The sequence below is a fragment of the Anser anser genome (assembly GCF_964211835.1).
Source record: "Anser anser genome assembly, chromosome: 6".
Lineage (NCBI taxonomy): Eukaryota > Metazoa > Chordata > Aves > Anseriformes > Anatidae > Anser > Anser anser.
The window spans coordinates 17389841-17406506 of record NC_139726.1 but is presented as its reverse complement, the minus strand read 5'-3'; the positions used below and the strand labels follow the sequence as shown (position 1 = coordinate 17406506).

General features: G+C 37.5%; 1 protein-coding gene across 12 annotated transcripts in view; it reads left to right on the top strand.

Moving 5' to 3' along the window:
- ITGB6 (integrin subunit beta 6) overlaps positions 1-16666 on the top strand; it is a 56927-nt gene that overhangs the window by 35911 nt on the left and 4350 nt on the right. For 11 of the 12 annotated variants that reach the window (XM_083840804.1, XM_083840806.1, XM_083840807.1 and 8 more), the window contains 6 exons: positions 4307-4441; positions 4655-5072; positions 6020-6242; positions 8826-8923; positions 13771-13890; positions 15329-15495. In XM_083840804.1, the coding sequence (XP_083696930.1) occupies positions 4307-4441; positions 4655-5072; positions 6020-6242; positions 8826-8923; positions 13771-13890; positions 15329-15495 (1161 nt within the window). Of the gene's footprint in view, positions 1-4306; positions 4442-4654; positions 5073-6019; positions 6243-8825; positions 8924-13770; positions 13891-15328; positions 15496-16666 lie in introns of those variants that run through there. The other variant, XR_014585734.1, reaches the window with a different exon arrangement.

The following is a 16666-nucleotide window of genomic DNA, read 5'->3' as shown; positions in this document are numbered from 1 at the left end:
TCTGCAGTGACACAGTTCTCTTCCTATCAGTAACTGTCACTGGAGTGTAGATCCAATAGTTCTGCAGGAATATGTGGGAGAAGAAAGCACTAGTGTGTGATCAGTGCTGTTTTCTGCGTTAGCAATTTGATGCTGCCCCTGTGAGGCTGTTCTGAGGTTTTTAAAAAGCAGAACATAGGAGACAAGAGAAGACTTGAATGTGTTTGTTTGTTTAGATAATACCAAGAAAGACTGTAAAGATGACAGGAACATAAACATAGGGCTGCTCTTCAGAGTTGCATTTGTATAATGCATCCTGGCTGCCTGGCTCTCTTCTTTCAGAGGAATATTTTTTAGACAGTTTTACAGGTTTTTACACAGATATATACATTTACTTGTATGATGATATGCCACAGATCTCTCTCTTCACTCTCACCCTCCTTTTCATTAAAAACCTGCTCTAACAGTTAGCTGTAATGAAAAATAACTCATTGCAAGAAACATTTTGTTTCTTTCCCTGTTGTTTTCTTTTCTTTTTTTCCTTTCTTTAAAAAAAATTGTTTGTTTGTTTGTTTTTCTGTCTGATGTTCCTCCTCTGATCTGCAGCATAAGACCATCATTATTATGCCCCCAAATTATTTTGGTACTGATGACAGAAAAGCAAAGCAAACCAAATTCTTTTAAGTTTTTTAAGAGCAGTAAAATTGCTTGGTTATGATTTTAAAATGAAATATAAAATACCAGAAGACTCTCTATCACGTGTAAAATTAGATAAGTGAAGAACTTTAAAGTTGATCTTGGAAGTCTATTAATTGTAACAAGTATGAGGGGAAACTTTTGCACAAGTAAAGTTACCTCTAAACATCTAGTAGCACCAGAATTTCACTTCCGGAGTCTAACCTGTCATTAGTCACATCTGCCTCCTATCAGGATTTCTTCAGGGTGATACTCTAACTTATAGACAGAGGTTACTACATTTAATAGCTGAAATACTTTTTTTTTTTTTTTTTTGGCCAGTGAGTAATGGAAAAATGTAAATAATTGTCCCAGTGTTGTGTCCTAGAGACTTTGTTGTAACGTTGTGTTAAGTGCAGAACAGTGCTTCCTCTAATTGTATTTTTATGGTCTCTTCTGTCTTGCTAGAAGCTGGGAAGATATATATCTATATATAGATATAGATATGAGGCAAGATAGATATCTATCTTGCCTCTTTCCCTTAGCGTCTGCTCATGTATGCTATGTTTTTTTTTCTACTTCCCTGTTTGAACCTAATGATATTTTCTGTCTCCAACACCTCCTGCAGCAAAAAGGAGTTCAGTTGCTCTCTCCCAAGTTTAGCCAAGCTGTGGGCAGGGTCTGGAGGAGGTTATGAGCTTGATGCTTGGTCCTCTCCAGTCATGGCAGGAAGGCAGCTGCAGGAGCTGTGCTCTTACCTTCAGGTCGTAGCTCATCCTGTCCTAGAGCAGGTACTGGACCATCCACCAGAGTTGCTCATAGGTTCTTGAAGTCCCATATAGGTTTCAAAGTGTACAAACTGTACAAGTAGCAACAAGTCACACTTTCAAAAATTCCCAGAGCCCATTTTATTGCACTTAACCTTAAAGGTTAACAACATTATTGCTTCATGATTGAAAGTTTTCCAGGCAGGAAACACTGAAAAACACTTTATTTGACATAAGTGAAGACATCTGAATTTTTGGAGTGGGAAACGGGAAATGAGGGTAGACCTATGGTTAAAAATTACATGTGGAACAGAAAATCTAATTCCAATTTTGTCACAGACCTTTTATGATACTCCTAGAAGTGTAATTTGATTCCCTGTGTTTCTGTTCCTTTAACTGCAAAAAAGGAATAAATAACTATTTGCCCCAGAAGAGTAGTGTTAGGCTAAATCTTTTAACAGTTTTAAAGTGCTTTAGAGCCTTTGCTGTACAAGCACAAGGTTTGTTAATATCATTTACCATGTGTTGCTATCTAAAAGCTTCAGAGAGGAAGTAAGCAAGTTAAGAAAGTCTGAGCTGTCAAAATATTTGTTACAAGGAGTTCTCGTGTTCTTTCCAAGTATGATTCATTTTCTTTTGAAAGCGTATTTCTGCCTGCCAGACATTAAATTCTGTATAGCTTTGTATTGCAGAATCATAGTCTATCTTGCATTGTGGCACATACCAGGCCTTTTGATTGAAGTTATTCCAGGATTTTAAAATTTTAGAAAAATTTCATTCCACAATCACCCTGCTCCCTCATTCCCCCCACTGCTTTGCTCCCTTTTAACTTACAGGATAATAACACAAAGGAGTAATATGTTAAAACAGGACAGGTAACACAAGGGAACAAGTTTGAAACACTGCTTTCTCTATTGATTAATTCAGAAAAATTTTTGAACTGCAAATATTTCTTTGTGAATGGCTCAAAGCTCACTAAACTGCTTGCTATTTGTCCCTAGGCAGTGGCCAGGCAGCTTAGGAGATTTAAACCACCATTAGAAGTCTCCACAGATATAGATCTAAGAAAGCGGAGTTTATCACAGTTCATGCATTCATTTTCAGTGGATTAAGGTGTGTGTTTGGACGTCTCACAACAGCTAAGGGAAGCATGTTCATATTGACCCGGTACAAACAACACAATTCAATGTATTACGAATTTGTGTTCAGCAGCATTGAATTTTCTCTCCTAGCTGCGCTCTATTTGAACTTCATAGTTTTGCAGCTGACAGAAGAGGGACTATTTGGTGATACATCCTATAATGTTAACGCATACCAACTTTCACAGTTTTATCTTGAGGCTCGCCATATTTGGTCATTTTTTGAGAGTCCAGCTATTGCAAACAAATCATTTTCTAAGAATCTCTGCATTGTTTCAATAGCAACATAAGCACCGTACTCCAAGACAAATGTGAGGGGAAAATTGGACACATCCACACAACATGAATAACCTGATGCCCAGTGCACAGTTTTACTGCTGTGGATGCATGCTGGAAAGAGTATTGGGTGTTATGTGAGTAGGTCTTGTATGACAGGTGTTGCTATCCTTTATTAAAGTGCTATGGTTTACTGACAAGGTTTTCCAAATAAAAAGGAATTTAAAAATAAAAACAAACAAACCAAAAATCCAGCCATGACTCTAAGACGAACTTCCAGAGAATCTAGGATGTTTGGAAAGGACAGGGAGTTGTTTTCTATGCAGGTCTGTAACTACTCTACTTTTAGTTTTGGGTAGTGTCATTGTTTTCACCCCACCAGACCTTTACTCCAGTGAATCATCCTGATGCCTTTACTAGAGTGACTCACTGAGGTAAGGTCAGCAAGATCCTCACTCTCTGATTGAAGTACAGTGGGTATTTTGTAAGGCAATTAAACTTGCAAGAGCAGAAAGCCAAGTGTTTTGCTCTGTAATTGCTTAGGTGCTTTTGAAAAATTTCCATTTACTGGATCGACAGTCTGATGAAGTCATAGGGAATTTCCCCATGGTCTGCTCTAGGCTTTGGTTAAGGCTAAGTTGTATAACCAAAGTTGCTATAAAAATACTTTAAAGAGTTAAATATTAAAAAAAACAACTGGGTATGAGAGCATTCAGGAAGTAAAATGAAGAGCCTTTTTCACTTAAGAAATGAAAGTTTGATTTAACAAATTGATTTAAGAAATGAGAGCGTTGTTGAATACATCTTGAAACAGCACCAACAGCTCATGAAGCAAGAATTTCCATCGGGAGAAGAAAGGAACTGAGTGAGCCGCCCGGCTGTGTGAGCTAATCGTGGAGATAGACTCTGGCTCTTGCTCTGGAAACATTGGGTGAAGTCATGGAGGCCCTGCATTAAGGCAAAACTGAGCTTGGAGCCTGCCCTGCTGGAAGGGAGATTGTAAGGTTTGATTCTAATAGCAGAGATAAACAGGGACCAATATTGGCATAGGCTGGCTAATCAAGAAAAGCTCAGCGCTAGCAAAGCAATCAGAAACACAAATCCATTCCTCGGTAAGACCAGAGCTAAAGAAAAGCCTGCATCAGTCAACAGAGCACTTAGTAATGAAAGATGATTTAATAAAACATTGAATTTGTTCTTCTACAAGAGCAGGAAATAAGCACCATGATACCGGATATTAAACTGATACCACCATTGCTTTTAACTGAAAGCCAGCTCTGTCGGCACTTTCTTTGTTTCGGTTGCTCTCCATTTTTCTTGCAATAAAGAAGTATGTAAATAAAGCGCCAAAACCATGAATTTACTCCCATGTAGGTTGGGATAAGTTACAAGCCATGTTACACAGATGTGGAACATTAGCAGCATTTGGCAATGTTATCACTTCATTCATCACACTCCTTTTCCTTTAAGGAGCTGAGGTCTGAAGTAGAGCTGGAGGTCTTTGGAGACACAGAAGGACTCAATCTCTCTTTCACTGCAATCTGTAACAATGGGACCTTTTTTCCACATCAGAGGAAGTGCTCTCATGTGAAAGTGGGAGACACGGTAAGTAAGGAACAGATTCTTAAAAGATACTAATTCCTGAGAATTTAGAACACTTTTTTTTTTTTTAATTTATAAAATAAACTTCCTCCAAGCAAGTTACAAAAAACAGGCAGTATCTAAGACACTCTCGTTCTGTGTTATTCATGTATCTCCAGAATATCCTGCAGACCTAGGTATGCTGCAGGTCTGATCAGACACCATTTTCTCTTCCAGGTCTCTTTCAACGTGAACATAAGTCTATCAGCTTGTGAAAAAAATAGAAGGCACATTGTGATAAAACCTGTGGGTCTCAGTGATACACTGGAAATTGAAATCCAACCCCAATGCAGCTGTAACTGTCAGGCCGATGCTAAGATGAACAGCTCAAAGTGTAGCAAGGGGAAAGGCTATTTTGAGTGTGGAGTGTGCATCTGCAACCCTGGGTACATGGGTCCACACTGCGAGTGTGATGAGAACTCCCTCAGCACAGGTTCTTGCAAGGGCTCTGTGGAGCAGAGCTCCTGCAGTGGGAGAGGTAACTGCTATTGTGGGCAGTGCATTTGCCACCCATCAATGTATGGAAAAGTGTATGGGCCTCACTGTGAATGCGATGACTTCTCATGTGTGAGACACAGAGGACTTCAGTGTGGAGGTATGTTCCCTTTGAGCTATTTCTAGTGTCTGTGGTTTAGAGCACTACTGTCCCACTCTTACTTATGAGCTTGTGAATCTCTATTCATTATATATTCAATTATAATCAGTTCTGTATAAAGTGCTATAATGTAGTATTTCTGAATGATCTTTAGATTTGAAACAATAAATATTTTTTTACCCTATTTTCAATTTTAAAATGAGACACTTAGCTACTCCATAGCTAGTATAAATTGTCATAGCTTTCTTGGACCATACCAGCTTCCATCACACCGGGTCAGACTTCTAATGGTTGCAAACAGTTGTAGCTCAGAAGAAATTTAAGTTTATTGACATATGTTGATATTAAGCAGTGTACAATTTCACCCTGACATAATTATTAAAGTATAGCCATCTTAACCATTTTGGGGCTAATTCTGATTTTTTTAATTTTTTTATTGTAATTGCAACCAAGTAATCTAAATGACTTCAACTATTCTTGGTTATGTGAGTATGATACAACCAGAATTTGAGGATTTGTATTCATATCTTTTTCCTGGGCTATACCATTATCAGTCAGAAGTGATTCTACTGAAACAATAGGAATAGTGTTAAACTGGCAGGAACAAGCAACGAGATTGTGTTGAATAGACAGCCTGGATTTATGCTGCTATAAATGAAAGAAGATTTACCCATTAAGTTGAGCGCTGTTGGGAGATAAGTATCTATGTGGAAGACTCCAATGAAGAGAACAGAGTTGCACTGGCTTATGGCCAAAGCTTAAAAAAAAAAAAAAAAGAAAAGATCCTCTGGCTTAAAACTAAAAATGCTAGAGGAGGAAGAAAGAGGTTTAAGAGTGAGAAGAGTTGGAGTGGTGAAAATATCTGTTATTAAGGAGAATTATTTTAAAGGTCATCATTCCGATTCATACTGAGAGACTGTTCTGAAGTATAATATATGTTTTCCCAGGCAATGGTGACTGTGACTGTGGGGAATGCGTGTGCCACAGTGGATGGACTGGTGAATATTGTAATTGCACAACTGACACTGGCTCCTGCATTTCTGAGGATGGGACACTGTGCAGTGGGAGAGGCGAATGCATCTGTGGGGTGTGTGCTTGCACACATCCAGGGGCTTCAGGCCAAACATGTGAAAAATGCCCTCTGTGTGGTGACCCTTGCAGCTCTAGACGGTAATGTGCTGGGTTTGTGTCTCTGATTTTGGTATCATCGAGCTATTTCCTATACTGCCTCAGCAATGTGCTTACTGCCACAACCATAAATTGGATTTACAGGCCAGAACCCAAGAACTTCTTTCCCCTTAGAGAGAGGTAGTCATAAATCATACATCAACCATTTATTATCAGTTTATCTTGTATATAAAAAAAAAAAAAGTTAAGGGAAACAATTTAATCACCTTCATGCAGCACAAGTAAAACATACTTTCACTGCCATCTCTGGCTATACTAATAATCAGAATGGTGGCTTTATCTGATAACATCAGACAAATACAGATGAATCTCCTTGCAGTCCAAAATACAGAATGAAACCATTCCAGCATAGCAACTATAGCAAAAATGAGGACTCACAGGGAAGAAACTCAGAAAAGTTTGGAATTTGCATTACAGTTCTCATATGTATGAACTAATAAGGTCATGCTGTCTGCTCACACTTTACACATGAGCAAATTTACAGTCCAAATTCAGTTAATCTTGGTTGAATTACAGAGGCCCAACCATGATAAAACTAGGTCATAGTCTGGGGATAAAATCAGTGGGTAGCTGTATGTCATGTATAAGTTGATGATAAATTGATTGTAAATAGTGAAGTGTCTTCTGTTTACTGAGCATACAAAATTTATGTAGCTTTTCTTCTGCGATGCATGGTGTAGGCTGTGGTGCATGATAAGAAAAGGAATGAAAAAATGTGACTTAAAGTTGACCACTCTAAATACACACGTTTGTACTTGCATTTGGTGAGCTATTCCAGGGCTAAAATCAGCCTAAAATGAGTGAACTTTAGTGGAAATTTAAGGTAGAGGTTGAAATAGGCTGCACAGAATGTGTTACTAATGACACTTTTTGCCTGCTGAGTACTGAGTCAGAGTAAGCTGCGTTATTGTTTGATCACTAAGTCGCATCTACTTACTCGGAGTTGAGGCCCATTCCTCCTCCACACCAGCTCTCCACCACTATTTTCACGCCTGTCTTTCCAGTCTACACTATATCTGAGATGAGAATCTTCTCTATGGCATGCATTGTAATTATCATTTGTGTTAGTGCTGAATTTGACCTATAAAAGCAAGCCAAACAGTTTGTTCAAAGCTCACGCGCACAGGCCTCAGTTTATAGAAACTTCTGCATGCAGCTGCTCTAAACATGAAGTACAATGCTGCTGCTTTGCTCTGCCCAATTTGGCGGAGAATAAGAGTATAAAGTTACATGATGGGCATTACACTAGCCTATTTAAACATGCATATGCTATGCAGTGTTAGATCTTTTGTCTCCGTTGCAGTCACTTCCCTTGCTGAGACGCAGGGCAGGGGCAGCCAGAAGAGTGGCACTTGACGTACCTGGGTAGCATAACCGAGAGCACTAGAAGGCCAGGTCAGAGGGGACTGAGATGAATGGTTCAGCAGCTGAGAAAAAGAGAGTGGTAGTATGAGAAACATGGCAAATATGACAAAAACACCAACAACACTGAATTTGCCCCTGTGAGATAGGGGCTATCCCATTACCCACTCGCTTTTACTATTCATCATCTCCAGAGTGAGTGAGTGTTAAGGTCATCTCCATCCAGTGAAGATAATCTCAGTAGCCTCAGCATATTCTCATGGATATATGTAACTCAGTGCAACAGGAGATGGCCAGGTGTTCTTGGGTCATTTTGTTGCTGTTACTCTCTTTTCTTTTCTTTAAGCTATCAGTTCTTCAGGGTAGTTCTTAAAGTCTCAGCTCCTGAATCTGGCTGAAGCTAATCATGAAGAATCAGCAAGATACCTTTTTCATCAAGATTTTCTTATATGACTTCTGTTTATTTTATTTTATTTTATTTTTTTCATGAATGAACTCTGTGTTTATTAAAATCCTCATTGAATTTCTGGGAAGATTTTTAGAGACTTTTAAAGGAATTGGTTTAAACTCTGTGGTTTTAATAATATTTTAGTCGTTGCACCATTAAATAAAGTAAATAATTTGAAATTCTTTTACAATAAATTGCATTAGTATAATTAGCATCTAAATAATTCCTGAGACAAGTAAACACATTCGAGAGACATCTGTTGAGATGCCTGAAATGTGTTTTAATACATTATTGAATCGACTTTCAACAAAGGAAGACTTAGAACAGGTGCCCCAGCTTGATCTCTCTGAAGTTGATTTCAAATATTCTTCATCTGATAGGCATTCCTTTGGCTGGTATTTAGTGTAAGCTTACTTCAGAATATTTATTCATGAAAATGAATGTTATGTCTGAGTAACCCCATGTCTTTGATAGCCCCACATGAATAATGTTGCCTGGGGTTCTGTCTGATAGCTAATAAGCTGGGAGAGAAGGAGGACAAGAGGGAGCTTATCCACAATACCTTTATTCAGGTAGGGTTTTTTTTTTTTTTTTTTTTTGTGGCAATCCCTATCATATTTCTGAGAACTACTGTATCCATAGCACAAGACCTTTTGTTTAGCCTCTTTTTAAAATGCAGATGCATACATACTTGCTTTTATATTGGTGCTGTGTGACAGACAGAGATTGATGAGCTGCTGAATTGTTTTCTGCAGGAGCTGTGTGGAATGTCATTTGGCTTCTGATGACAAGTCGCAGGGAGAATGCAGTGAAAAATGCAAATCAGTTGATGCAACTGTCAGCACTGCAGAGGGTTTGTATACTCAGTCTCTCTTTTGTGTATGTGTGATTAGTGATAGCTTCCACTTTTGGTAATTTTATCTTTGAAAGTAGCCTTGTTTTTCTGCTGTGGAATTATATTAGGGCCCATAAGGCAATCACTCTCTATCTATGGTCATTCTGCGTAAGTAGGAAATGTAGATCAGGGCTGATATTACCCCTCCAATTAACTCACTGGATCATGCCTACTTTATAAGCAGTTTATGTAAGAAAGGACAGAATTTAATAAATACCAGTCACTGAAAATCAGTTGCTGATGAAAGCCCCTGAGGTTGTCATGCCTGTACTGTCAGTTCCAGTGGGGCTTCTTTTGCCAATCAAATTCAAAACCCGACTCCAATCCTTATGCAGATGGTTGATTACATTTGGCAACTAGACACAGTCCTTTAACCTATGGCAAAGACGTTCTGCTGCTTGTCAGGTTTTATTGAGACATTTCTGGTATCCTAAAGGCTAAGCACATCTTTCAGTTGACCACAGTAATTCAAAGTTGCGCTCCATCAATGAGAGTTCCTGAAATAGGAATTGACCTTGAATGAAATATTACCCTCAGTAAGAAACATAACTAAATGGAATTGTGCATTGAAGCATTTTTCACTCCTGTAGAGGAAGGTCCTTGCCTGTACGGTAGGTAGGCTCTTTATTCTAAACGCAACTAACCCAATCCTATGGCAAAAAGCAATTCCTAGGTGAGGTAGGACACAGGTGTGTTAGACCCATATCATAAATGTAACGTAAGCATTAAATCTGATAAACGTGATAACTAGGATAGAAACACAGAATGTTGTATGCATAAATAAGGATTGAATCTGCTAAACTGTTGGAAGTCCATCTGCATACATGCAAAAATTTCATGGATACATATCTTTTCTACAAAGCTCCAACTTTTGTTTTTGATAACATCACTCGATAATATAGAGCTTGAAAGTTGCAAATATTTCCCTGTCATGGAAAGCTAATTCAAATGTTGTATTTTTATTACATTATTATTTTACTATGCCTTTCAAGATGTCAGTATTTATTTATAAATAAGAAAATGTCTTGACATGTTTCAAAACGTGTAAGAGCTTTTATTGTACCTATGTAGTTAGCAAAGTTTTCAGGTTGATATCACCATATAGCAGATGTTTGCAGGTAGGAATATATGAGGCATTCTGCTTTCAGATATAAGGAATACTAATCAATAACAGGAACAGTCACTCGTGGTTCTGTTCACACACACACATGAAAAAGGAATATGAGAATGACAGTAGCATGTTCTGTTCCTGTATATCTTCTTTTTCAAGCCCTGTGTTTTCCCGATCAAGGATGTCAGCTACTTCTTTAGGTTTAAAATTTACTTACAGCAGCTATAGCTATAGCAACTGCTGTATTGAAGACTGGATAGTTGTTCCTGTCCTAACCCCTCAAAATAAAAATAAAAATAAAAAAAGAAGCCGATGCAAATTGTTTCATCTTAATTTACTTGTGTAATAGTACAAATGATTAGTTTTGGCATCAAGGTAGCCTCATTAAGATGTCTGGGATGGGGGACTTGAAAAAAAAAATAAATATCTAAAATAAAAACCATATGCCCCAAACAAAAGGATTTTGAAAGTAGTATAACTAGAGCACCACACAGTATTTGACAGATTTTTAATGTGATTTCACATGGTAGCATAATGCTTCATTCTGTTTTAAACTTCAGTTTCTTTAATTTGTCATGGCATTTTGAAAACTAGAAATATCTCTAGGCTAGAATGAATATTAGCACTTTAAAAGTTTACTTTCTCTTTTGCATGCATATGTTGCAACACGGTGGCTAGAACTGGGGAGCCATAAAAAAGCATACGCTTTACATTTTTCTGTTTCCTGGGAATGCCTGTTTTAGACTCTAGGCAGTGCCTTTCGCCTGCTCTGTGGCAGTTCATCTGTTCTGTGGGTTTCTCTTCCTGCTTTCCTGCAGCGAGGTCACTCGCACTGCTGTGCTGCAGGAAGCCTCTGGGCCTGGAGATCGAGTAGGGCACGTGATGACACAGCGGCTTTGGAGGTGCTGATGTGCTCACATTTTCTGAGCTGGGGCTCATCTCAATGGCAGGCACCTCTTGACTATTTACTTTAATCTGTTTTGAATATTTATGCAAAAAAGAGGCTAACCACTCCTTTGCGTGATGAGTCTAAGAGGAGCTGCTGTTGCTCTACCTGCTACCCAGGGGAAATCGCAATTCCTAAAAAGTGACTCATGCCACCACCCTGGCCACAGAGCACCAGGCTGCTCGTGCCACAAGGCCAGCAGGGACAGTTACGCTTTCCTAGGAGAAAATGAGTTTTTTCCCACCCCACAGTATTGACACCACACAAATTCACTGTGCAACAACAAAGAGAATGCTGGAGCCTGAAAAAAAAAAAAAATCTCAATCAGTGCTGCTCTGTGATTCTATCTCAAAGTGAAGTGAAACTGCCCCCCAAAACAACGATTCTGTTGAGTAAAACACAAACAAGAAAGGGCATAATGACATTTAAATTTCCAGACAGATTTTTGTTGATTCTTTTATCTAATTGTCTGTTAAGACACAGGTAGTCTTTCATACTTTGAGATACCGTCTTGCCACTGTTACCCAATTCTTCTTCCTGTGTGACTCCAGTGATGTCAAATCAAATCGAAATTAATGGAATTAGGCTGCAAGCACAAGATGGAAAGGTTTTACGTTTCACTACAAAACACAGAAAATGATATAGGTGTAAATTACAGAAATTTACCTACCTAGGTGAATTTTTGCACCTATGAAATGAAAATATTCTAGTTAGTAGTCTCCCTTAGTGATCCATCATCCTAGAAATAATATCAGAGAAATAAAAATACTAAGTATAAATTGTTTTCTGAATAGTCTGAACTGGCATCTTCATCTTCATTTCTGTGTCCTTGCACATAATCACATTTCTTCATGCCTTGGTCTGAAATTATGACGTTAAATTAAATATAATTTAAAAATAATTAATATATTTGTAGTTTTTACCTGCTGTTTGTTTGTGTTTTATATTTGGAATATGCTTGCAAGGTTTTCTCTGCTTTCAGGAGGGCTAAAAACTACCCTTTTTAAAGAAAAAGCTAATATTCTTTGGATCTGCTTGCTTAAAGGAGTTGGGAAACAACAAATATTGCAAAACTTGTGATAGCATTACTGGAACTGTGACCTAGCATTGAGTGTCATTAATTCAGTACATTCAGTCTGGAGGTTTTAGTCCTTTTAACAAAAACAAATCTTGATAAATTGGCACGTCTTGTCTGCCTGTCACCTTGATAGATAACGTGTTGTTCTGACATCAAGGACAGGCAACAGGTTAAATACAAGATTACCACAAATCAAGAATATGTTTCTATTAAAATCCAACCGGATGTGATTCTCACTTTATAACAAGCAGAGAAAAGGGCAGTCAAATGTTTATACTTTTGTACCCTCTTTACTGTCTAATAGTGTTTGCTATAAGACCAAACCTTATGATCAAAAAAAGGTGAGAATTTATTTCTTCATGTACGATAGATACTTTAAAATCCATTGTTCTTCTCAGATTCCTACTGTATATTTCATTACTCTTCTTGATGCCAAAGTTTGAGGACTGAAGATTTTTAGCACAGTTGCTGTGAAATTTCAGTAAACATTTTGACTGGATAAGAAATAATGGAAGGGTTATAGTTACAATTGATCATTTTCACAAAAATGTTTCAGAAGCTTACTGTTGTGGGCTTTTTTTGATATATTTTTTTTAACCTCTGCAAATAGAAATTGAACAAGTTTTTCTAAAAATATATTGAAAAGCATACCTAGCTTTCCAATGGTCTTTTAATCACGGGTTATATGGAAACATAATAAGCATTCAGCCACAGAGGTATTTGTGCACAAAGCTATAAGGTAGGATATTTTTGCCCTGTGAAAATATTATATAATGGTTAGGCTCAGAATTACAGCATTTCTGGCATTGGACCGGTAGTCTCAATTTTCAATTGTCCTATTTGCTTTATATTGCCTGTCACAGGTAGCTTTCTCCTGTCTCCCTCTTGCCTTTTGAATGAACTTTTCTCAGCAGAAAAGGTTTCCCAGTTAGGAATCATTTAAAAAAAAAAAAAAAAAAAAAAAGGATTGAATTTTCCAGCAGATCTGCATTAAATGAAGAGACAAATAAACCGGGGCAGGCTGTCATCTCAGGTTACTTTTTATCTGCTTCCCTTTGAATCACATTACAAAGATCCCAGAATCACAGCTTTCTGTTATTAATTTATATTACTGTTGTTTATATTACTGTCATGACAACATTTGGCATATTGATCGTTGAAGTAACTATTGCTGAAGACATAAATGTCTTTAAACAGTTTCCATTTCTGTTTGATATGTATGTATCTACTTTTGAAACATAATCTAGGCATGTGACTAGCTCTAAACCAAAGAGAACATACTGTTTACTTTGTCCTATAATTGGGGACTATTACATTTCCCAGACAGCTGGTGGCTAAGCACATTAGAATTACTTCCAATTCATTGAAATTCACACTACAGCAGATTAGCAAAGTGCACTGGATGGTCAGTGCAGATTGACAACACCTGGATCAGTTCTTCTGAAATGCAAGTGAAAAATCTGAAGGAAAAAAAAAAAAGACAAAACAAAACCTGGAGTGGGAAAAAAGTATTTAAAATTAGTAGAAATTATGAGGGTATTTCTGCTTTCATCTTTCACTCTTTACCATATACAGACAAGGTTGTGACAAATGTTACACCAGCAGTGTCTCTTGTTATTGCATGTTAAATTTCACTTGATTTGATGGATGACTTTTTTCCCCCCTTGCAGATTTTTCAGAGGATAAATCCATTCCTTGCTCTTTGCAGGGAGAAAATGAATGTATAACCACATTTCTACTGGCTGTGGATGAACAGGGAAGGACAGTAATTCATAGCATAAAGCAGAAAGGTAAGCAGTTATGTTACCTCTTCTACGTGAAATCTGGTTTAAAAGCGCAGATGGGACAGACAATCAGTTTGAGCAATGCCAGAAGCTGAGCTCTTTTGAACAGCACTGCACCTCCTTGTGTTTGTAACTGTCCTCTGCCCAGCCAAAAGAGCACCTCCTGAAGCATTTATTTAATGCTGCAGTAAAATAAGTGCTTGGTCTCCCATGGAAGATGGGCAGAATGATCCACTGGATTAATCAGACATTGCTGAACTCTGCTCCTCAGCCCTGCCTCTCTCTGTGGGTTGAAACGAGCCACTTCACCTCTCTCTGAGTTTCATACCCATAAACCTCTTATCACCCCAACGGCTGCAAGAGTTTGTTAACTTTTCTAAAGTACTGTGCTATTCTAAGATGACAATAACAAATGTCCTGTGTGTTATATCAGAAAACTGTAATCCACTTTGAAATGACATACATTTTGCAAATTGAACTATTTATTCAAAACACTGGCTATATGACGAAATGCATCTTTATAATTATGTTTAATGTTGTAGTAGTATTAAGTTTTGAGTGTCGTGCATAAATAACAAATATTCAACAGATCTTTTTATATGCTTTCATTTAACTTTTTTATTTATTTATTTATTTATTTATTTACTGCTATTTCACTACTGATTTTTTTTCACTAACACTTCTAACCTTGTGGGACAGGAGAGAACACAGACACCACTTTTCAGCTGCCAAGCAGTTTGGCTTCCAGGCAATAAAATTAAATTTTTTTGGTCACACCCAGTGTCTCAGTACTAAATGTTGGTTATGTTTTAGGGAAAGCCATGCAAATTTGTAACTTAGCTCTGTTAGTATAAATGGCATTTATTTTGTTAACCCTTTGTGTAGGTTTTCTCTAGCATACATGTGATAATGAAAGTGATTTCACTGCACAAAAAAGCAGCTCTTATTATAATATCAGTAGTGTGGTTTTATATAAATTATGATTGCAGCAAAGATTGCTGTACTAAAAATTAAAACTAAAGAAACACATTTGTTTGTAAACTATACCCCTAACACTCAAGATTTGAAAGGTAAGCCACTGAGAGATTTTCTCTTTATTAAATACACATAAATACAACCCAGCCCTATTTTTGTAATTATAAAGACACAAATAGGAAAATAATTTTCTAACTTTCCTCATCAGAATCTGGGTCTGTATTCAGCAGCTGCTAATCAACATGGTAAAAAAGCTTTTACTTTTTTAATTTTTTTACATTTCAAGGCAGTATTTTTCAGGCTTGCTAACTCTTTAGCAAGCTAGTAGGAGTAAAACAATATGGGCTTGGAGGAAAATGCATGCACAGCTCCCAGCAAATGAGAACCACAGAATGCCTCTTGGTTGTTTTTAATTGCCTAAAACTTACTGATTGGATATCTGCAGTCATAATTATTTCTGTTTTCACAGATTGCCCACAGCTTCCAAATATCCCGATGATAATGGTGGGTGTCACCCTTGCTATCCTCCTGATTGGCATTGTTTTGCTTTGTATATGGAAATTGCTGGTGTCAGTTCAAGACCGAAAAGAGGTGGCCAAGTTCGAAGCAGAAAAATCAAAAGTTAAATGGCACACGGTATGTTAAATGCATTAATTTTATATGAGGTTCTTTAATTTTGTTGCATGATGCACAAATATCTTTAAACTCTGTCTTGGTTGTGTTCTTTTAAATTGATAGGCTTTATTCGTAGATTTTCATTACTTTTAGTATTCTATAAAGTTGAAAAATTCTATTAAATCTCTAATATTTTTTAGGGATGAAGAATAGCTAGTGTTCAACCTCTCGGTTTAATTTCTTCCACATGTAAAATGGTGTACATAATACTTTTATGAGTTGTTTTTTTAATTAGTACCTCAACTCTGATTAATCTTAGCCAAGTTGCTCACTGCCTACGTAATTATCAGAGGTATACTCCTTAGATATAGAGCCTGCTGTAGGAAAGTGAGGTTATCAATGGCCTCTATAACAATGACAGCCCACTTACACTTAGCAGCAATGTAAGCTGTCCAAAATGTAGGTAAAAGGACAGAGCAATCTAGCCCTTAGCTTCTATCTATAGCGTGCATATGTCTAATGCAAGCTGATACCACGTTCCGTTTTCCTATTTCCCTTCTGCCCTTGGCTTTTTTGCTCTTCTGCAACAGTTCTATGACTTCTGAGACTTTTTGAAAAAAAATCATGTTGAGTAAGCATTTCTGATGGGTGTCAGGAGGATATGCAATATGCTACAGTTTACTTAGCTACATTCCTCTACAGAACTTGATGATTGCAACATTTCTGCAAGAATGGACACTGCCTGCCTTTCAGTTTTTGAGATGGGAAAAATTAGTTACTTACAGGCAAGGCCACTTGAAAATGTTTTCCTAATCCTTCAGGAGGGCTGTGTGTGGTAAGAGGGAAGAGAAGGACACAGTTGATAGAAATATTTTAATTTTCTTTTCTGTCACAAGAGGAAATGATACAAAGGGAATGATGTGAGGCCAGTATTAAAAGCCTAGGTGGGACTTCTAGTACGTGGCAGTTGGTGGGGCTCACACAAGAAGACCCTGACAAGTCACATCTCACAGTTGAGTTTTCTTCATATTTCTGTGCATTTTCTCTGTGTTTTTAGAATGGTTCAATCACAACATTTAGGACACAATAACTTATGTATTTGATAAAGTATTGTTTGAGTATGTGCCTTACTTTAATCTGGGAGGCAGATGCGGAAGGAAGTATGTTTCTGACCCTAGACTGACTTGTGTTG